This window comes from Mesoplodon mirus, assembly GCF_964341445.2.
Source record: "Mesoplodon mirus genome assembly, chromosome: 9".
Taxonomy (NCBI): Eukaryota; Metazoa; Chordata; class Mammalia; order Artiodactyla; family Ziphiidae; genus Mesoplodon; species Mesoplodon mirus.
This window is the reverse complement of record NC_138985.1, coordinates 94,985,562-95,008,578: the sequence shown is the minus strand read 5'-3', so window position 1 is coordinate 95,008,578 and position 23,017 is coordinate 94,985,562. Positions and strand designations below refer to the sequence as shown.

Genomic DNA, 23,017 nt, shown 5'->3' with positions numbered 1-23,017 from the left:
GCTGCCATTCCGTAACTGGACTGTGATGGTGCTGAGGCTTTTCACACACCTCGTTCCGTGCTCTCAGGAGTCCCGGGAGGGGGCAGGACACGGTGCCAGCTGCCCAGTTCATGGCCCGGCTCTGACACTTCTCTTGGGATCTGGGGAAAGTTCCTTATCCTCGTGGGACCCTGGGGTAATAATGGCACCTACCTCATAGGCTGTTGGGTGGATTACATGGGTCAGTATTTCTAAAGCATGTGGAACTGTGCTTGGCATAGAGTAAGGTCTGTATACGTATTAGCTGCAGTACCTTCATGTTGTTGATAAAGGAACTGAGTCTCCTAAGGGTCCTGCAACTCACAAACAACTGTGATGAAGTTAATGCAAGCTCAGCGGGCTCTGAAACTGTTCTTTACACTCCTTCCCAAGGACCTGGTGCATTTACCCTCCCTGGGACACATCCCTCAAGATGAGGCTTCGATGGCACCTCCTTTGGACGCCCCCCGCCCTCCTCCAGCATGCCACTTCCCACCAGATGCCCTGCTCCGTGTTCTCAGAGGGCCTTCCCTCCAGGGCAGAGGCTGTGCTTCATTTTTTAAGTGAACTTTTTGTTTTAATGGAAGTATACAGACAGAGCAATGCACAAATTATCAGAACACAGCTCAGCGCATTTTCCCCGTGTGAACACAGCCATTAAGCCAGCACACGGATCGAGAAGCAGAACATTACCAGCCTCCCAAAGTCCCCCTGTGCCCCTTTCCAGTCACAGCTGCCCCCAGAAAACCCTTTTTTTCCCATTATTGATGAATTTTAATTGTTTTTCTTAAATCTGGATTTAAATGGTATTGTCCAGTATGCTCTCTATTGTGCCTGGCTTTTTTCTTTCAATATGTTTGCAAGATTCATCCCTGTTATTGTGAGTAGCAGTGGGTCCTCCATCCCTGTTGCTGTGAACTGCACTGCAGTTCCTGGAGTCCCCCTATTGCTGCTGGACCTCTGGTTGTTTCCCATTTGGGGCATGACGCATGGTGCCACCGTACCTATTCTCGTGCATCTCAGAGATGCATCCTCCATGCATAGCTCAGTCGCTGGCTCATGTTTGCTGAGTGGATGGTACACCCTTGCACGGACCTCCCAGTGAACAGAAGATGCAGGCAGGGAGATAAAACCTTCTTCCTCCCCTTTCCCTGCATGGAACAGGGTCTCAAAAGGAATCCCTAAGAAAACATCAGATGCTAGAGTTAGGGAGTGCCTGAGAGGCTCTTGGGCTTAAGCTTTCCCTTTTTTCAGGTGAATGAACTTGGGCCCCCAGAGAAGTAAAGGGACTTGTCCAAGCTTATATGGCGTGGGGATGTCAGAGCCTATGTGGAACCCAGAAGTCCTGACTCTGAGGCCACTGGTCTGTCAACAGGACCCCCAGGGCCAGAGACAGGTCAGCATTAGGTTAGCCAGAGGCCCAGGTTTGGTGATCCCCCAGCAAGGGTGTCACTCACAGCAGCCCCGACCTCCTGGAGTCCCTACCTGGGACTGTGATGGTGGTCTCCAGTGGCGTGGGGTCCCCTTGTCAACACCATGCTAATGATGACGTTCTCTCTGTCTCTAGAGACAGTGACCTGCCTCGTGGGCTGTGATGGAGGTTAGGTAGACACCAAATGTGGCGCCTGGCTCTAGATAAGGACTTGGTGGCATCAGCCAGGTGGCCTGTCGTGGGTGAATGGAAGGGTGGGAGGGTCAACAGTGTGCACGGTCCACCCGGTGGGGTGTCCCTGGGGCCCCGCTGGCCTCGCCCCTCTCGGGTGGCAATCAAGACCCCCGCACCCCTGGGTCTCCCCCGCAGGTCCCGGGCTACCGGCAGGAGCGTGTGGAGAAAGGCCTGAAGCTCTTCGCTCAGCTCATCAACAACAAGGTGTTCCTGCTGTCCTTCATCCGCACGCTGGAGTCTCAGCGCAGCTTCTCTATGCGTGACCGCGGCAACGTGGCCTCGCTCATCATGACGGTGCTGCAGAGCAAGCTGGAGTACGCCACTGACGTGCTGAAGCAGCTGCTGGCTGACCTCATAGACAAGAACCTGGAGAGCAAGAACCATCCCAAGCTGCTGCTCAGGAGGTAGGGGTGCGGCCCCGGGGGCCCCGACCCAGCCCAGCGTACCGGCCTGGCCCTCCTGCCCTCGGAGACCAGGGCAGGGCTCCCAGGAGCAGCCAAGCCCCCCAAGGTCAGGTACTGACCTGGCCAGAGGCCAGGGTGCACCCCATGCCCTCTTAGAAGAACCTGTCCATCATGTTGGTGCCTCTGACTCAACTACGGCCCATCTGCTCACCTCGTGGTTTTTCTTCTGCCCCTAAATCCACTTTCCATTCTCCTCCCTCCACTCTAACCATTCCCTGATTTGACCCTCTCTGTCAGAGGTTTTCTCTTGGGCACTCTTCAGAGGCCATCTTTCCATCCCCTCACCTTATCTAAGTCAGAGCTTGAATCAGGAGAGATACCTCAGGGCCCCTCTGGGAACCCACCTCAGTATCTCAAGTTGGGAAACTTTAGCCCCTGCAACTCTCACTGCTGTCCGGTAACAGGAGCAGAAGCATCACCTGGGAGGTTGTTGGAAAGGCAGAATCTCAGGTGCCACCCGACACCTACTAGATCAGAATCAGCATTTTAGCGAGAAACCTAGGGGATCTGAATGTGTAGTGAAGTTTGAAAAGCACTGGTCCAGTCTGTGTTTGAATTAGAGGTCTTTAGCGGCAACTTGCCTGATGCAACACAGCAAGTATTTCCTGGCCCCTGCTATGGGCTCTGCCCGGGTCCAGGGTCCACCTCTCAACACTGTGGGATGCCTCATCCTCGACACTGTTGAAATCTGCACGGTCACGTGTGCAGACATAGCCATACCCTGTGGCTTTGCCTTATAGGAAATCGAGGCCCTGTGCCTCTATCTGTGCTGCCATTCAGACTGTTCATGTGCTTGAAAGCCATTTCTTCTCCAGGCTGTTATTCCAATACCTTTAGCCTTCGAAGAGATGAAGTTGGAAAACTCCCCCATCAGGCCATTACCTCCAACTCTCTGCCTGGACCACCCCATTTACCGTTTGCCTCTGCCTGTCCGCTGCCCTCCATCCTTGGTCTCTGAGTCTGAGGTAGGGCCTCCTGCTTGGTCCAGTGAGTAGACTTGGCTTTCTGAAGTGTTTACTTCAGGCTTTTTCCTGGTGCAGTGGGCACTGGCCTGCACAGCTGCAAAAGGCTGCTACATATAGGAGCAATCATACGGCTTTGGAAACACCAAGGTAGATCATTCTGATTTTCGTTCTACTTTCCCCATGCAGCCACCCACCGGCATAATTCTAGGGTTGCCACCACCTGCCAGAACTCCCACCGACAGTTTCCCGGCGTGGTCTCGCTCTGTTTCTGTGTGTCCCCCCTCCTCTTGTCTTCCGTTTGTCTCTCCCGGTTGCCCTCTCTCTCTTCTGCTCTCCTCCGTCTCCTTTTCTTCTTCTTGCCCTTGGCTGCCCCCCTCCTTTCAATAGTCTTCCTTCTTTTCTCAGCTTCATTTTGTGCTGGCAGCTGCCCAGCTGCATTGGGATTTTAGTTAGTAGTATCTTCTGGCAACTGCCACTTTCAACTCTATCCAGACGTAACTGGATGGGTGCTTTCTCTCGGGAGCTGGCCACACTCTTACCACAAGTTTGAATGTAGTATTTTTCTAAATGCACGCAACCAAACGTGTCCTTTGGTTCATAATGCTGCTGTGGTGTTTTCACTTCCAAAGTAAAAGAATAAATAGGTTTGGGTAGCAGCATGAAAGATGCAAATTAGACTCAAGAATGAACTCCCTGTCATTGCAAATAAAACACTAGGAAGGTTCCCAGGAGAAGTTCCAAAGTGCGTGGAAGCCTTTTAAATAGGATAATTTGGGCATCTGTTGGAATGAGCTGGGTATCCAGCTCCATGTTACTACCTACTCTGGGAGTCTTTAGCTTAGGGGATGGGCTCAGTCTAGTCTATCTGGCCTTTCTCCATGACCCTCTTCCCCTGCCACCTTCTTTTCTATCCCTTGCCAAATGAGTATCTCCCAGATTTTTTTTTCTTTTCTTACCCCAAGGAACACACCTATCCTATAAAGGTCTCTAAGGCTATCACCAATGTGGTAGCTATGAGCCACATGTGACTATTTAAATCTAAGTTAATTTAAAGTAAATAAAATAAAAAATTCAGCTCCTCAGATGCACTAGCCGCATTTCAAGTGCTCAGTAGGCCTCTGTGGCTGCTGGCTACCATGTTGGACAGCACAAAGTGCTATTGGGCTATTTCATCAACCCCGAAAGTGCTATTGGACAATTGGACAGTGCTGCTCTAACGCATTCTCACAGCAACTCACCCGGGAGCCTGCACACAGAAGGTCATCTCCCCGCTTGGTAGGCAAAGCTTGTCTTATCATTATGGTGTGTCTAGGAGTCCAAGGAACTCAGGTATCCCCTAGGGTCTTAAGATTTGGCCTGAAAGCCTTAACCAGCAAGAGCCATGCAGATCCCCCTGCCCTCCCAGCCCCTGAGGTCTGACCAGCTGCCTCTGTCTTTGTCTTGCTCCGCTGGGTCCCTCTGTGACTGGTGCCAGGACTGAGTCGGTGGCTGAGAAGATGTTGACCAATTGGTTTACTTTCCTGCTCTACAAGTTCCTCAAGGTATGATTGGATTCTGGGGGCTCTCTGGGCCTACCTCAGTTTCCCCACCAGCCTGGGAATGAACCAGCATCCCCCCATTCCCTCCATGGCCCCCAAGTCCACAGATGCCGGGGTCCAGCTCCTAGAACCCCGCCAAGAAGTGTTGTTTCCCTTGTCATGGAGGGGACAGGCTCCTGACCATCTCAGGAGGCAGAGACCCACGGTCAGGCCTGGCTTGAGAGGCACGGTCCCCACAGGCCGCTTTCTCACAGGTGAGGGGAGATGAGCCTCTGAGAAGACCCTGCATTCCCATTTCAAGCTGAAGACAAGTCACCCCTTTTTTCCCTCTTGCTCTCCTCCTGCCCCTCCGGCCCCAGACTTATTGAGGCTGATGAGGGTCCTGGGCAGGTACAGGAGCGCGTGTGGCGGCAGATAAGCCGAGGACATGCCTGGGAGGTGGAATTGCTGCTCAGCCTCCAATTACTAACTTGTTTTCTAAGGAGTTCACGCCACCGAGGACTGACCTCTGTCTCTCTCTCTCTCTCTCTCTTTTTTTTTTTTTTTTACATCTTTATTGGAGTATAATTGCTTTACAATGTCATGTTAGTTTCTGCTTTATAACAAAGTGAATCAGCTATACATATACATATATCCCCATAGCCCCTCCCTCTTGCGGCTCCTCCCTCCCACCCTCCCTAACCCACCCCTCTAGGACCTCTGTCTCTTGATAGGGCTGCAGAGAAAGCAGGGTGGAGTGAGGGCGGGGAGAGGGGCAGAGAGGGGGCCGGGGAGATGAAAAGAGAGCTCAAGAATGGCAGTGGGAAGGAGCGGGAGAAGAGAGGTAAAACCAAGGAGTGGAAAGCAGCCCTTCGGAGAGGCAGAGGCTGGGGGAGGCCGGGCTCCGCACACCTGGGGCTCAGGGTCCACCCAGCACGGCTCTTCTCTGTGTCCAGGAGTGTGCCGGGGAGCCCCTCTTCTCCCTGTTCTGCGCCATCAAGCAGCAGATGGAGAAGGGGCCCATTGACGCCATCACAGGCGAGGCCCGCTACTCTCTGAGCGAGGACAAGCTCATCCGCCAGCAGATCGACTACAAAACTCTGGTAAGCCAGCCTCCCAGCTCCTCCCTGTGGCTCTGGTGGGTGGGTTCTGGCCCTGTGCAGCCCCTGCCCAGCCGAAGGGATGGTGGAAATGCTGATGACCATCCTCTCTAACACCTCTTTAACGCCACTGCTCTCAGCCACCTCTCTGGGTGCCCACTGCATGGGGCCAGCCTGGTGTTCCACCTGTGCCAGTCACTCCATCTGTGCCGGTCACCCCGACTTCCTTGTCCTAACATGCCAGGGCACCTGGATTTGAGGACCGGTGGCTCAGACACACCTGAGCAACAGCAAGAGACTGGTGTGCTTTCAGGCCGGTGCACTGGATTGTGGGGCAGTAACCCCTGGCCGACAGCTGGCTGACTGACCCCAGGGAATGAACTCCTTCTCAGCAGTTCTCCCAATGGAGAACCCACACTTTGCAGACCAGTTCCAAGCAGGTAGCACGTAGAGCACGAAAGAGGGGAAGCCAGAAATGGTTGCTCGTGGTTCTGAAGCCCACACCTACATGACCCGAGCTGTAGGATGGGAGGCCAGGCTGGCCTAGCGGTTTAAGGTGTTTGTCCAGGGAACAGGGGGATCCCCTCAGTCAAGGTTACACTCTCTTTCCTGCCAGAAACAGTCATCCTAGGAGGCAGCAAAGCTCAGCATTTAGGAGCACGGGGTTTGGAATCGGGCAGAGCTGGATTGGAGCTATGACTCCTTCTGACCAGCTGGGGGATTTGGGGCTTAATCTCTCCAAGTTTGGGTTTTGTTTTTTTAATCTGAAAAAAAACCCAGGGATAATAATAAAAGAGGGATAATGACAGCATGTGCCTCCCGAAGGTGTCCAGAAGATGGAGGGGGATCTGGTGTACAAAGCCGGGAGCCCAGGGTCAGCCCACTGCTGGCTCACAGGGGCTCTGCTTCCTCCTTCCCGCCATGACTGTCCGCTGGTGCCCACTGTCTGCCCAGGCGGGGGAGCTCACTCTTGGGCTTTTTTTGGAGAGAGTTGTGATCTCCCACCAGGTCTTTTCCAGGAAAGAGAAGAGGAGGTAGAAGAAAGGAGTGAGAAAACAAGATAAAAGATAAATGTGGAGGGTGGTACGTGGGTGCAGCCCAAGAATGGAGGTGGTGGAAGAGACAGCAATGGTGTTAAAGAGGACGGAGAATTGATGGGATTTAAAGTCACTGGGAAGTGAGACCCAACAGGCCGAGGCGTGGCAGAGCCGGGCAGGGGCCGCGAGCCGAGGAGGAACCCCAGACCCCGAGGCCAGCTGGGGAGACATCCCTGCCCCTCTGAAGAAAGCCAGTCCTGCCGGCTGGGCGTGCTATGCCCGTGATGCACCTGTCCCACTCCATCCTCGGAGGGCCCTGGGAATCCCAGCAGGCATCTCAGCAGATTGGCCGGGGTTGGCTCAGTTGACAAGTCTTTGCGGCAGCAGGGTGGGTGAGGGCCCTGCTTCTTTGCAGTCGTGGTCTGCCCTGGAGGAGGGGGTTAGAGGCTCTGATTAACATGGAAAAGGAAGGGCGTCCCTGGTGGCACAGTGGTTGAGAGTCCGCCTGCCGATGCAGGGGACACGGGTTCGTGCCCCGGTCCGGGAAGATCCCACATGCCGCGGAGTGGCTGGGCCCGTGAGCCATGGCCGCTGAGCCTGCGCGTCCGGAGCCTGTGCTCCGCAACGGGAGAGGCCACAGCAGTGAGAGGCCCGCGTACTGCAAAAAAAAAAAAAAAAAAAAAAAGAGAGGAAAAAAAAAACCTTCCAGAAATAGAGACCTGAATAGATTTCTTAACGAGCTAGAACTACTGTTGGAATGTCTCCTGCCTGGTCTCTCCCTCCCTTTCTTTCCCATCTCATCAGCGGCTCCCCAGTATTGAATCCAGCACAGTTGTAATAACACTCTGTCCCCAAATTGCAGCATCCTTTATTCCAGAGGCCAAACTACTGTTAGCACACCCAGCCTGCTTGCAGATGACTTCAGGAGAATGTGAGAAAATGGGAGTGGGTCAGGGACGCGCATCCATTTGGGGTGGAAAGAGCTGGGGGAGAGGCACCGCGAGGAAAGGGGAAGGACGTTCCGGTTGTCCTCCTCGGAGAAGAAGTGGCTGCGGGGAGGTTTCATAGCCATCCTCAGGCCTGTGAGAGGAAACCCCCGACGTGGAAGGGGGAGCAGCCCCGTGGTGGTGAGGAGGGGCCAGGAAGAAAGTGTGTTAGCAGCAGACAGGGCTGACCCGAGACTCCAAGATGAAGGGGTCAGAAAAAGACAGGGTGGCCTGCAATTCAGCACTGGCTGGAGGAGCCCAGGGTACTTTGGGCCAACTGATGGTCACCTTGTGCTGGGCAGAAAGGGTAACCACAAAGAGTGAGACAGGTGCTGAGAGGCTCGGCCAGCATCACTTGACAGTCAGATGCACCACTGACGTGTTGAGTGATGGATTAGGTTGAACGTGGCCTAGCGTGGCCTAGGGCCCTGCTGCTGGGAGCGCCCGAGGGCACAGACTGGGAGCCTGCCGGAGTGCCAGGTGCTCACCTGCGATCCTGCCTGGATGCAGAGTCTCAGAGCCCATCCTCGACCTCCTGAGTCAGAATGTGCGTTTTCACAAAACCCCTTAGTGATCCTATTCATAGGAAAGTTTGGGAAGCACTGACCAGCAGAACAAACCCAGGCGGTTGCTCTGAAATAGCCGACACGTGGGCGTGGGGCTGGGGGAGAGAACTTCCAGGTGGAGCTGGGGCACGGCCAGGGAGCCCTGTCCCCCCGTGGGACCACTGCTGCTTCTCTGGATGCCCTGAGGCACCCACAGAGTTGTTCTCATGGGGCCACCATGAACCCCAGGGGCAAGCAGAAATGTCAGGGGGGCATACTCGGGTGGCAGCCCCCGCTTCATGGTCTCACAGCCCAGGCTCCACCACCACTGGCCCAGAGCTCAGGGCAGCACCGAGTACTAGGCTGTGCTTGGCCACGTAGGGGGGCTGGGAGGGGTCCCGGAAGGCTCTTAGGAGGCAGGGAATGACTGGGAGAGGGCACACAGGAGGAGCACATGGTCCAGAGTTCCTTCCAGCATTGTTTTCGGTTTAAAACATTTTGAGGGTGACAGTTCGGTTTTATAGATTTAGGAGGTTCTCTTCTTCTTAATGGAATGAGCATGTTCCCGTGGGAGCTCACAGCAGTCTGGTCGCTAATGAAAGGCAGGCGTCCAGGGGCCAGGGTTCTGACCGCCGCCACGTGGACCAGGAGCGGGTGGGGATGGGAGGAAGGCTGTCGTCTGGATCTGCAGACCAGACGTAGGGTTGGCAAAGGGTTGGTGGGGGAGGCGGTTCAGTGAAGGTTCTGAGAAGGGATCGCACAGAGGGCGCAGGCAGCAGGGTCAGATGGGCAGCAGAACCCGGCACGGCACGGCCACCTGGCAGCACCTGTGACCCACAGCACCCACCCGGATCCACTCTGGTCCACCCAAGGATCCCACGGTCTCACCACGGAGAGAGAGCCCATGCTGAGGATAGCAAGAGAAGCAAAGCTGTTAGAAGTGGCCCAGAACTTTTTTTGTTGTTTTTAAATAAATTTATTTATTTATTTATTTTTGGCTGCATTGGGTCCTCGCCACTGCACACGGGCTTTCTTTTCAGTCGTGGCGAGCGGGGGCTCCTCTTCGTTGCGGTGCGCAGGCTTTTCACTGTGGTGGTTTCCCTTGTCGCAGAGCACGGGCTTCATAGTTGTGGCATGAGGGGCTCAGTAGTTGTGGCTCGCGGGCTCTAGAGCACAGGCTCAGTAGTTGTGGCACACAGGCTTAGCTACTCCGCGGCATGTGGGATCTTCCTGGACCAGGGCTGGAACCCATGTCACCCGAATTGGCAGGCGGATTCTTAACCACTGTGCCACCAGGGAAGCCCTGGTCCAGAACTTTTTAAAGGAAAAAATATAGTTTGGTGCATTAGGCAGAGTCTTATCTTATCTGACTAGTTCCAAAAAGAGAAATGGAGGTCCTGAGCCAGGGTGGCCTCTTCCCCTGATACCAGGTTTCAGGTTCGGAGCCAGGAAGGGCTCTCAGGTGGCCTGAACTTGAAGTTTTTTAAAGGGCACCTTTTTATTTTTAAACAACACACTAAGCTTCTTACAGATTCTCCAACCTCCGATCAGCCCAGAACCCTCACAAAAATCGAAGCACATGAAATCTTCGGAGAAAGGAGCCAGATTCCCATTAGTGTGGGTGTGTGTATGGGATAGACTGACGAGAAAGACAGACTGACACACAGGGATGGGGGATGGGGGTTTCAGAGGTGGGCGAGGGTCTGGGTGTGCTGCTGAGATGCTGCCTAGTGAGTGTGTGTGTGTGTGTGTGTGAGAGATAGGTGGCAGGGGGACATGCAGTAGTGTCCCTTCTCTGACACATTGCCCCTCACTGCCTCCTCCTGCTTGGACATTGTTCCCTTTGATAAATCAGGATTTTAATGGAGTCTCTCGTGAAGAGGAGTGAAATATGCAGCTCCTACTCCTGCAGTGATGCTGAAGCTGTACCACTTTCCTGCTGCTTGTGGGGACCGGAAGGGTAGAGGGCTTGGCTGGGGTCGCCCCACCCCTGTCCAGTCCAACCTGCCAAGGCGGAGCCAGTCAGGATAGGACTCCGGGATGCGGCTGGCATTCCCAGGGCTCTCCATGCTGCCCTCCCCACTCACCACCTCTCCCCACCGCCCGCAGGTCCTGAGTTGTGTCAACCCAGACAGTGCCAACAGCCCTGAGGTCCCAGTGAAGATCCTCAACTGCGACACCATTACTCAGGTCAAGGAGAAGATTCTGGACGCCATCTTCAAGAATGTGCCCTGCTCCCACCGGCCCAAGGCTGCAGACATGGACCTGGGTGAGTAGGGCCGCCCACCTAGGGGGCTGTGCTGTGACTGGTTGGAAGCCACTCTTACCGACCAGTGGAGCCAGGGTGCAGGGAGCAGGCGTGCACGGCCCCCAGGAACCCAGGAGGTGCACCTTCATGGCCACTTAGTGAGCAGTGAGCAGAGGGGGGACCACAGTCTGCTGGTGATGTGACTGCCTCTGGGATCTTTTGAGTAGCCGAGGGGTGGGAGTGGAGGTGTCACGTCGGCAGTGAAGAGGATTTAGTCTGAATCTGTGTGGCCCAAGGTCTTGCCACTACCTGCGTTGTTCCCCCAGGCCCTTCCTTTCGCCTCTGTTCTGCGCCTCTAATTTTTGCTGACTACCGAAGGCATGAGGGATCTGGGTCAGTGATGGGAGGATGGAGAGAAAGGATAGAGAAAAATGAGATATGACAGCCTACTGGGGAGCAAGATGGCATTTTATTAGAATGTTCCACGAATAGATCGCATAGCCTGTATAAACAAGGGCATGCCACTTAGGGCCAGCTGTCCTTGAATCCAGTTATGGCTTGCCTGAGTGTTTAGTAAGATATCGTCCTGGGGAAATCCTAGTGGGGAGCCCCAAGCTCCAAAGAGGCCAGGGCTGAGGAGAGGCAGTTTGGCACTGTGGATCAGCATCAGACATGCCTGGGTTTGAGTCCTGGTTCCACCAAGTCCTAGCTGTGTGACCTTGGTCTAGTTACTTAACCTTTCTGTGCCTTAGTTTCCTTGCCTATAAAATGGAGATTAATAATAGTGCCTGCCTCACTGTAAGAATGAAAGGAGATGATGCATGTAAAAGCCTCTAATGCACTGTCAGGCCCATAGTACGTACTCAGTGTTGGCTGCTGCTGTTACTGATTATGAAGGTAATAGTGGTAAGGAAATGGTATGTGTCTGTTTGTTGGTCCTGGGCCTGGAGGAAAAGGTGTTTATGTGTGTGTGTGGTTGGGTCTGGAGATTGGTGGAAACATAGAGGTGGGAGGACCTCCAGAGGCCCCTAATCCATCCATCTGGCCTCTCTAAGCTGGCTTCAGCTAAGCCATCCAAGACAGATGGGCATCTGTGCTATTTTCTAAACTCCACAGGGAATTTGATCCCCTCCCAGTGCTTCACCCCACCTGCCCCCAAATTCTGATGCCTAAAGACTCAGGATCAAGAATGTCTGCTCACTCACCTCAATTCTTACTGCTTCCCTTCCCCCATCTCCTCCTGGCTGGCTGTTGGCGGGATGTGTTTGGCCCTGTGCCTGGAGCTCCGTGGCCCCAGGGAGAGAGACTGGCTGAGCATGTGCTCCCCTTCACTTTGGAGGTGTCTCTGTGTATGTTGTTTCTAGGACCAAGAGGAAGCATCTGTGAGAGCCTGCAGTGGGGGTGGGGGGAGTGTTTGGGCGAGTGTGTCCATGTGTGTCCCGGGCACTGGTCCCTAGAGTTGGAGTGGGCATTTGTGTCTGTATGCGGGTGATTCTGCTGCCATGAACGTCCCACAGACTGATGGAGCCAAGGGCTCGCTTATAGAACCAGTGCAAGAGAAAACAAGTTCCTGGGAAGGAAGACCCCTGTGTTCCCCACCCCTAAACAATTAAGTGGGCTACTCCATAATGGGTCTCCCAGGGAGAGTTGAATTCACTAGGGTAACCAGGTAGCACTCACCATGCCTTTTGTTCATCTGTGGGAGCCATGGCAGGGTCCACCCTCGGCTTTTCAAAGTCCTTATCTGCAAAATGGGTGGGTGGGAGGAGAGCCCCGGCCTAGCGGGGCCAAGAGGAGGAGCTGTTATAAGAACCTGTATCTTTATGCCGAAGGTGTTTGGAAAGCTTGTGCCAGAGCACAGCGAGAGCTCACGGGTGCGGGTGCGTGTAGAATTGTGTGCTTCTGGTGCTTGGGAATGGGGTGACCTCCCATGGGGGAGAGAGACCGTGTCATGGCTGGTGGATGCTGCTCAAGACCAGCCCTCTGCACCTGGAAGCCACACACCCAGAGCTTGGGAGGGGAAGGGGCTGTTTTTTAACTTCAGAACATTTGCTGGGTTCTAGCCCGGCAAAGCATCATTAATGAAAGGATGTGATGCATCTGGAGTGGAGGCAGCATCCAAAGCAGCCACGGCCACCTCCTGCTGTCCACCTCCTGCTGTCCACTTCCTGCTGTCCACTTTCTGCCACCCACCTCCTGCTGTCCACTTGCTGCCATCCACTTCCTGCTGTCCACCTCCAGCTGTCCACTTCCTGCCACCCACCTCCTGCTGTCCACTTCCTGCCACCCACCTCCTGCTGTCCACCTCCTGCTGTCCACTTCCTGCTGTCCACTTCCTGCCACCCACCTCCTGCTGTCCACTTCCTGATGTCCACTTCCTGCTGTCCACCTCCAGCTGTCCACTTCCTGCCACCCACCTCCTGCTGTCCACTTCCTGCCGTCCACCTCCTGCTGTCCACTTCCTGCTGTCCACCTCCAGCTGTCCACTTCCTGCCACCCACCTCCTGCTGTCCACCTCCTGCTGTCCACTTCCTGCCATCTACCTCCTGCTGTCCACTTCCTGCTGTCCACCATGAGTGAAGGAAGCCTGAGGGCTGAGCAGCAACCAGGACCCGCCTGAGAGTTGCTGCTCTCTCAAGCTAGAGGCTGCTCAGGCCAGGGGCTGGGCCTGCAGTGACACAGTGCTCGCCAGGTCCCAAGAGGGCAAAGGACCTACCTTTCCCATCATAGGAGCTGCTGGGGAGGATGGAGGGGCCACCCTGGAGGCACAAGGCCTCACAGCAGGGAGGGTAAAGGGGAGAAGCCAAAGAAAGGAGGCAGTTTGAGTCTCAGGGCCCCATCCTCCTGGGGAAGGAGAGTCATACTGAACTTCTCACAAAGGACTCCCATGATGGGTGCTCTTCTGAGGAATTTCCTTCTTTTCTGTTAAGTCCAGGGTCTGGAGCTGCTCCCAGAACTCTGGTCTTCTTTCTACCAAAGCCAGATAACAAAGAAAATGGGGCCTCCTCAGAGACCCAAATGCTTCTTCCGCAAGATTTGATTTGACTCAGTTGCATGGCCCCCAAGGAGAGAGAGAGAGGCAAGGCAAGTTTTTCCCATCATGTAGGTGAAAGTGCTTTGAAAGCAGTTTGCAAATATAAGGTGTGATTATAATCAAAGATTAATCTATGCCAAAGGGACACATAACACATAGGCACAGAGAAGACTCTGAGCCACATGCGTTGACAGAGGCAAGACAGCCAAGCATCCCCCCTCCACTTCACTTCCCACCCCCCATGCCTCCTCCTCCCGTAGCTGAGGGCATTGGGCAAAGACTGCCTTCCCCCTCCTGATGCCCAGCCCCTGGAAAGGCGAGGACATCTGTCCCAGGCCAGCCCAGAAAGAAGCAAAGGCATTTTAAGCTGCCTCTGTAATTGCCCCAAGTAAATCCAGCCCCAACCCCTCCCCCTGCCTTTCATTATCTGTGGTGCCTGGCCTGGCCTAGCCCCTCATTCCCGACACTTCTGTTCATTGCTCCTCTGACAGAAGCTTTCCCACGCCACCCCCTCCACCCCTTCACCTGCTCTTCCAGGCATTAAGGAGCCAAGATGGGGAACTGTATTAGCCAGAGTTCTCCAGAGAAACAGAACCAATAGGATATGTTTACATAGAGAAAGATTTATTTGAAGGAATTGGCTCATGCAATTATGGAGGACTTAATTAATAATAGACTAGGAGGAGTCTGTTTGGGCTGCCATAACAGAATACCATAGACTGGCTGGCTTATAAACAACAGAAATTTATTTCTCACAGCTCTGGAGGCTGAGAAGTCCAAGATCAAGGTGTCGGCAGACTCAGTGTCTGGCGACAGCCCGCTTCCTGGTTCATTGATGGCCGTCCTCTTGCTGGGACCATACATGGCAGAAAGAGGGCAAGAGAGCTCTCTGGGGTCCTTTTTATAAGGGCACTAATCCCATTCATGAGGCCTCCACCCTCATGATCTGATCACCTTCCAAAGGCCCCCACCTCCAAATGCCATCACATTGGGTGTTAGGATTCAACATGTGAATTTTGCGGAGGACACAAACATTCAGTGTCTAGCGTGGAGGCTGGCATGTCCAAAATCTACAGGGTAGGCCAGCGGGCTGGAGACCCAGGGAAGAGCCACATTGCAGTTCAAGTCCAAAGGCAGCTGCTGCAGAATTCCCTCTTGCTCAGGGGAGGTCAATCTTTTGTTCCACCCAGGCCTTCACCTAATTAGACACATGTGTGTGCCCGTGCACCAACCTACATTATGGAGGGCAGTTCGCTTTACTCAAAGCCCATCCATTTAAATATTAATGTCATCCAAAAATACCCTCATGGAAACACCCAGAATAATTTTTGACCACCTATCTGGGCACTGTGGCCCAGACAAGTTCACACATAAAACTAACCATTGTAAGAGCCAAAGTGAAGGACACAGAACTTGCCTTTCTTTCAGTCTGTTGGAATCTAGGGAAGGAAAGATATCCCAGGCAGGAGTTAGGGACTGTGCTGGGGCAGGTGGGCCTTGGGAGTTTTCAAAGCCCAGTGCCAGGGGCTCCCTGCTCTGCTATATGTGAGGCTGTCCTCACCAAGCTGATGCCCCTTTCCACTCACAGGTATCGGGTAAGCTGATGCCCCTTTCCACACACAGGTATCAGATATAGGTACCCCCTTACACCACCAAACTCTTCAACCAACATATCATAAGAGCCTGCCATGGGGCAAGCTCGGTGCCAGGCACAGAGGGACCAACGTGACTAGGAGTTCCTCATTGCTTCGCACAGTAGCAGGAGGCTGGACACTTCTCTTTCTGAGCCAAGGGACTCTTTGTTTCCTCCCTTCACTCCCCAGAGGAAATAACTGATGCCATTCTGTTCTACTGAACAGAAGACTCTGCAGCTCAGAGAGGCACAGAGCCTGGGCCCTGGTCACACAGCAGGGAGGTGGAGAGAACATCCATTCCCTTTCCACGCAGGCTCCTCCACAGGCCGTGACCTCCAGAGATTCCTCTGGTTTAAAGCAAATGCCCCATCAATAGCCCCGGAACTCCACCACCCCTTCTGTCTGAAAGGGTATATTTTTTCAAATAAGTAATTCCTGTATGCAATAAAAAGATACACTATCTTCTGAGTGAAATATAAAGAGTTCACAGCAGCTGTCGCCCCAGTTTGCATTTTCCACTGCACCTGATGGGAAGGACAGATAAAGATAATGGGATTTTTTTTCTTTTTTATTTCACCTCCCTCTCTCCCTGGAAGGTGGAAGTGTAACAAATTGGATTGTGAGTGTGTCTGTCCTTTGTGCTTGGAGCCTGGAGCAGGTCACGGGGCTGCGGGCAGAGCTTCGAGGGAGGTCAGAGCCAGCAATTTTCCCTAGATGCCTTGCATATGAATACCTGGGTCACCTTTCCTACCTAGGTCACCTTTCTTCCTTCCCACCGCCCACCCGCTGCCTCTTGAACTCTTCTTTGACACAGCACAGCATGGCACACCGCCCTGGAGCGCCACCAGAGCCTCCTCCACGTTATTCCATATTCAAGAATATCCACTAAGCTTACCTCTCTTATATCGAGTAGCAGAGCATGGTCTGCTTTTTCCTTTAGCTCTCCGGACTTCCCTGAATAGCGACAACTAGCCGGTGCACAGCTGTTCACAGTTTACAACGACCCAAGGCTTTGAAAGCAGATAACACCGTTCAGTTTAGGAATTTCTTCTTTTAAGCACCACGTTTCCCACTTCGATTATTTTGTATTTTAGAACTTGCTCTCACCATAAAATTATACCTGTTTTAAGTAAACAATATTTAGGTGGCCCCCCCTCCCATTCCTGAGTCAGTTTCCCGACTGTTTGCAGTGACACTGATTCTGTCCCAGCTCTTCTCTGATGCTGCTCCCGCACTTGGGAGTGGCAGGGTGCCGAGGGTGTCTGGGCTCTCTGTCTCCTTGGGGCTCACCTGCCGACAGGTGTGTGGCGGTAGAGTCGTGTCTCCTCCTCCAGCCTTCTGCTCGGGACCCTGGTTTGGGAGGTCAAGAGGACTCCGTGCAGGCTGGCGAGACTCTGCTCAGCGCCCCACGGGGAGGAATGGTGGCCCGGGGTGGGAGGGCAGACAGCTGGCTCTGAAATTGGTTCCTTGTGGATCAGCAGGGTTGACTCGGCCAGTTCTAACCAGCCTGGTGGGCGCCTCCTTCCCCCTCATCCCTCCAGGTCAGTCCCTCCTAAAGCTTCCTTTGGTGGGTCTGAGGAGAGATGAACTGGACTGGGGGCAGGGTCGGCAGGGGTTGGTTGCTGCAGAGCCTTAAGTGTCCTCAGCCTGGGGTGAGATGCCATACTTGTGTGTGTGTATGTGTGCATGTGTGCATATGTGTGTGTACGCACACATGTGTGTGCCCGTGCACCAACCTGCATATGCACACGCCACGAGGGTCAGAGCTGGTGAGGCGCCATGCTCCCCAGGGAGGGTTTGCCTCTCTGAGTGGCACCTACTGGTGGGTAGGGGACCCTCCAGGAGCCGGACCAGCAATGTGCTGGGTGCCAGTGTCTCCTTCCAGGGTTGGCCTGCAGATAAACCCCTCCCTCCTCTACACCCTAGCTTCCCACTGTTCCCCCAGACACCTCACAAACTTGGGGGCACACCGTGGTGCTCCCACCTCTTCCTCCCTGAGAATCTCCAGGTACCATCCTATCTCCTGAGCATCCCTGAAATCTACGCCCCCGCCCCCTCTGCCTCGGCCAAGGGCAGCCGTCTTTGGCGGGGCTCCTCCTCCCCTTGTCATCCACCTCCGTCTCTGTGGTTCTCAGCTCAACCCCAGACGCCTTTGCATGGTATTCCAGACCTTTCTGAACTCAGTTCCTGACTTGTATGTGCCTCGCCAGCCTCTCCTTGCCATGGCCTCCCACAAGGACTCATCCACATGGATCCCTGGAAGCGTCACAGAAGTGGCACCTTTGGACCAGAACGCCTCCCCCTCCCCCACATACCCTCCTCGGCCTCTCCCTCTTCTGGCTCTGATCACCGGGCCTGTGAGCCTTTGTTCTCCTGCACAGCCTTCTACACAGAGAGCACTTCAGGGGCCAGGGCTTTTATTAAGTTTCCTTGTTTAACTGTCTGATGTCCCGCTGGCACAGTGCCTGGCACACTGTGGACACTCACAGTTTTGAGCGAGTGAAGATGGAGCTCTAAGACTTTCTGGATCTGGATTTTCAACGTGGTGGCCGCAGAAGATGCCTCTTGTGTCCTAATCCCGGGGGAGGCAGATGTCCTGGTGCAGCGTGGGCGTGGCGAGGGGTCACTCTGTCTCAGGATTCACTGGGACCATCACCGAGCTCACATCATTTGGTGCCTTAAGGCATTTTCCAGTCTCTCACTGTGCCCCATGGGCAGGCAAAGCTGTCCAGATGGCTGGACGTTCACCCGGAGGACAATGGCCATTGGCCCAGCTGTCACATTGCCCCTCGGCTGTTCTAACAGGATCACCTGGTACATAGCAAGGTGTGGACACAAACGAGAGATATATTTTTAGTGCTGTTTTTATAGGCAAGACAGAAGAAGCCTGTTGGGTGAAGAGAATGCTGAATTCGGGATGAAGAGACCTAGATTCTATTGACTTTCATTACTGTTATTAAAACTAAGCATATGTTGAATATGCAGCAGCACCCAGAGCACAAAATTAGCTGCGCCCTCGCTCAGGGGCCTCCTGACCTGACCAGCCGCCCACACTGGTTAGGGCACCAGATCTGAAGGTGGCAGGCCTGCCTCGCCCTCAACTGGTCCACCCTGCCCTTAGGGTTCTTTACCACTGGGTAGGGATGAGGGTGCATGAAGCCAGCTATGCAATTTGCGGGGTGGACTCTTTCCGGGACAGACAGAAGCCAGCAGCTTTGGTCTTTGACCTTGGCTGTTCCTGGTCCCAGCTTGAGCTCCACTGCTCATACCTCTCTCAAGAGGAGGTCATGAAGTAGCACAAGAGCATTCCAGAAAGGTGAGCCCACTCTGCTATTCTGATTTTCTTGAGACATTCCATGATGAGTCTGGGAAAATAGAGGCCCTGGCTGGTCTGGATGAAGGGTTTCAGGAAAGAAAGGAAAAGGGGTAACTGTAAGGTCGGATCTTAACAGACGGCACCGCGAAACAGAGGAAAGCTTCAAGTGAGCTTTATTAGGGGGCGCTCCCGGGCGAGGTCCACTGGTCCGAGAGAAAGGGGCCAGAGAAGTCGCACCCGGGCGAGGGTTGGGCAAGATTTTATAGGGTAAGAAGGGAAAGGGGTGTGGTGAATCTGGGAGGGCGCAGGGTATTCCTTATTCGGTGGTCTCTTCGGGTGTCATGGCACTATCTGGTGCCGGTTACATCAGTCTTGGGACCGTTAGTCCCGCCCCTCGAAAGGCGGGAAGGCTGGGCCGGGTGGAAGGTCCCCAGGTCAGTTCGTGGAACTGGGTGGTCCGGAAAGTCTCCAGGTCAGTTTCTGGAACTGGGTGGTCCGGAGAGTTTCGGTCTGATGCAACCTGTGAATCTGATTGCGTTCTGCTGCCTTGGGCCAGTTGGCCTTACATCCCGACATCTTTGGTGTAATGGGGCAGCGTTCTGATCCCTGGCTACTTCATGCTGAATGGGGGCGTCGAAAGGGGAGTCGGGTGACCAGAGGTCCGAGGCTTAGGGGAGACCAGTGGGGGGTTCTGTAGGAAGCAAGGTGTAAGGACCGAGGAGCATTTGGTTTGTGGCCACCCGAGAGACTTCCTCCATGCGCCTGCGAAGGAACCTAAGAAAACGGGGCAAACATGAGCAAGATACAGATGAGAATTAAGGGGCCTAAGATTGGTGTTAGCCAGGTATAGAGGGCGGATCGCCACCAATCGGGAATTGGGGAGGCGGACTGTTGGTGTTTGCGTTGGAGTTCTTCTCTTAAGTGATGGAGGGCGTTTACAGCAACATTCCTCCTGTAGGAAGAGGCAGGTACCTCCTTTGTCGGCCGTCAGGAGATCCAGGGCTCATCGATTCTGGAGAGCGACTCGGGCTATGGAGGTGATTTGGTGCTGGAGAGAGGAGATGGAGGCGGCGGAGGCTTCAATGGCTAGCTGGAGTTTATGTTCTAAGTCGCGGGATGTTGAAACACTATGTGTTAGAGCTCCCCCGCAACCCGAGGCCTGCAGCGACCAGGGAGGAGGCGAGAGAGATGCCTGCGACCAGAGGAAGAAAGATAGCTCTTTTCCGTCAGGTAAAGGGCGGCGTGATTAGCGAGGAAAATTCGGCTTGGCTATACAGTGTGAGTTGTGGGACGAGAGTAACGGGAATACATGGGAAGGGGGAGGAAGAATTGATCTCTTTTGTGAGGGAACCATTGCACCACAAAAACATGCCTGGTGGTGCTTCAGTTGATGTGTTTACCGTGAGGGATGAGTTGCAAAGAAACCCAGTATCAGCTAATTTGGGCGGCTGCCGTAACAGATGGTAAGATTTTTTGAATCAAGGAATATGGGGACTTTTAACGGGGAAAAACGTGGGTTTTGGGAGGTGTAGGAAGTAGAATTGAAGGGCTGGTCGAGTGGGACAGCAGCCAAGGGTGGCCGGCCAAGCGAGGCACATAGAAAGCAGTTGGAGATGTTACCTATTCCTGTGTGGTTGAGTATCTGTAGTGTTTGGTCAGTTCGGCTGCTGCTGCTAGGGCCCGAAGGCATGGTTGCCATCCCTGAATGGTTGGGTCTAGCTGTTTGGAGAGGTAAGCCACAGGGCGGTAGGAAGGCCCTACAGGCTGGGCAAGGAGTCCAGTGGCTATTACGGCCCGTTCATCCACAAAAAGGTGAAAAGGTCGGTTTGGGTTGGGCAGAGAAAGGGGAGGAGAAGATATCAGAGCGTTCCGGAGGGTGAGAAAGGCCTGTCGAACGGCGGAAGGAGAGGTGAGGGGTCCTTGGGGGGTTTCTTTAGCGGCTAGATATAAGGGTTTAGCGAGGAGAGCAAAGTTAGGGATCCAGTGTCGGAAAAATCCTATAAGGCCCAAAAAGGAGAGAATTTGTTCCGCTGTTTCCGGAGGCTGGAGTTCACGGATAATCCGGGTGCGATCGGCTGTTAGACCTTTTGTGGTAGGGGTAAGGTGGAGCCCCAGGTAGGTTACAGAAGATACAGATAACTGAGCCTTGGCTGGGGAGACCCGATAACCGCGAGAGCCAAGGTGACTGAGGAGATCTGCAGTATGTTGTCTTGAGAGGCTGAGAGATGGGCTACAAAGGAGGAGGTCATCTACATATTGAAGGAGTGTGCTGGGGGTAAGGGAGCAGGACGTGAGGTCCCGTGCCAGCACCTGACCGAAGAGGTGAGGACTGTCACGGAAGCCATGGGGAAGAACTGTCCAGGTGAGCTGACTGGAAGTATGAGTATCCGGATCCGTCCAGGTAAAGGCAAAGAGGAAATAGGAGTCGGGATGTAGGGGGATAGTGAAAAAGGCATCTTTGAGATCCAAGTAAAGTGGGTTGTGGATGGGGGGATATGGGAGAGCAAGGTGTATGGGTTTGGTACTACTGGGTGGAGAGGAATTATGGCCTCATTGATTAGTCGGAGGTCCTGGACCAGGCGATAATCCCCAGAGGCCTTGCGGACAGGCAGGATGAGGGTGTTGCAGGGAGAGTCAGTGGGGATAAGGAGTCCCTGGTTTAGGAGTCTGGTGATAATAGGTTGTAGGCCCCTAAGGTGAGTCTCAGAGATGGGAAATTGGGGCCTTGATGGAAATTTGGAGGGGTCCTTTAGGCGGATGAGGACGGGGGAATGGTGTGTTGCTATTATGGGCTTAGAGGTATCCCAGACCTGGGGATTGATTGGGTTCGGTGTGATTGGAAGAGGGGGATAGGAGGGGGAGGGTTCTAGAGACAGGCCGAGAAGAGGAAGCAGGAGTTGGGAGGAGGGGACCTTAGGGTCAAGTCTAACCAGCTGGAGGGAGGCCCCTAAGTGGAAAAGGACATCTCGGCCTAGCAAGGGAACTGGGCAGGATGATATGACTAAGAAGGAACGAGTAAAAGGGAGTCCTTCGATGTGACATGGGAGTGGACCGCTCTGGAGTGGGAAGGATGGTTTGCCATCAATACCCATGACCGAGATCTGGGAAGGAGAAACTGGCCCGGAATAAGTAGGCAGGACCGAATAGGTAGCCCCCGTGTCCACCAGAAATGAGATGGACTTACCTGCTACCCGTAGCGTTACCCTGGGCTCGGCGAGGGTGATGGGGGTCTTCGAGTCCGGGCGCCGTCAGTCGTCAGCCAATCCCAGCAGTTCGAGTGGTAATGCCGTTGGGTCGGCCCGCCCCCCGCGTGGAGATGCTGAGGGAGGGCCAATCGTAGGGCAGTCACTCTTCCAGTGGCCCGTTAGCCCGCAGCTGGGACAGGGCTTAGAAGGAGGTCGGGGATTGGGACATTGGCGAGCCCAGTGGCCTTCTTTTTCGCATTTGAAGCAGGCCCCCGGCGGGGTTGCCGTTTGCGGACCCCGTGGATGCTGTGATCCATGGGACATGGCCGGCCTTAGGGCGGCTACAAGAGCTTGGGTTTGGAGGGCCACCTTCTGGTGCATCCGAGCCTGTCGGCTGGATTCTGCCAAATCCTCACGGCCGTTGTAGACTTTAAAGGCCATCTTTACCAGATCTCGAATAGGGGTTTGAGGGCCGTCTTCCCGTTTTAATTTCTTTCGGATGTCCGGGGCTGATTGGGTGATAAAATGGGTGGCTAGGACCGCTGCCCCTGCCGGGGTGTCAGGATCCAGCCGGGTGTAGAGAGTTAAGACCTCTGTAAGGCGATTGAGAAAGATAGCTGGATTTTCGTTAGGTTCTTGGGTTATCTCTTTTAGTTTTTCAAAATTGACTACCTTATGAGTGGCAGCCTGCATGCCAGCCAGGAGGCATTGGATCATGAGGTTGCGTTTACGACGGCCATCTGGGCCATCCTGATAAGTCCAGCCTGGATCGGTGCTAGGTACGGCAGCCGCTCCGACAGTCATGGAGGTGTCGGTAAGGTGAACCTGATCTGCATGGTTTCGGGCAGCAGTTTGAATTCTTTCCCTCTCGTCAGGGGTCAGAGAAGATAGGATCACAAAGATATCGTGCCAGGTTAGATGGTAAGCTTGAGAGAGGTAGCGAAATTCTTTGATGTAGCGGAAGAGTCGGCAGAAAAGGAGCCTAATCGCTTTTCTATTTGAGAGAGATCTTGGAGGGAAAAGGGAACATGAACTCTAACTAATCCTTCCGCTCCTGCCACCTCCCTCAGAGGGCAGAGGAGATTTGGATCTTGGGAGTCGTGAGAGCGTGTATGTGCACTAATTGGCGAAGCAAGGGGCGTGGGAGGAGAAAATGTTGAGGGAGGCGGGGGAGCGGTTGGATGGGCCGGAGCGGGTTCGGGAGGAGGAGGGACCGCTTCAGGGTAGGGTGGAGGTTGGAGAGGAGCTCTGGAGGGGGGAGAGGCGAGAGATTCGGGTGGGTCGGCTAGTGGAGAGGGGTCA

The 23,017-nt window shown here is 54.2% G+C and overlaps 1 protein-coding gene across 2 annotated transcripts in view; it reads left to right on the top strand.

Annotated features, from left to right (window-relative positions):
* Nucleotides 1-23,017, top strand: part of PLXNA4 (plexin A4) — a 622,339-nt gene that overhangs the window by 579,850 nt on the left and 19,472 nt on the right. For both annotated transcript variants that reach the window (XM_082632940.1, XM_082632941.1), the window contains 4 exons: nucleotides 1,820-2,088; nucleotides 4,588-4,654; nucleotides 5,587-5,733; nucleotides 10,408-10,567. In XM_082632940.1, coding sequence (XP_082489066.1) covers nucleotides 1,820-2,088; nucleotides 4,588-4,654; nucleotides 5,587-5,733; nucleotides 10,408-10,567 — 643 coding nt within the window. The remainder of the gene's footprint in view (nucleotides 1-1,819; nucleotides 2,089-4,587; nucleotides 4,655-5,586; nucleotides 5,734-10,407; nucleotides 10,568-23,017) is intronic.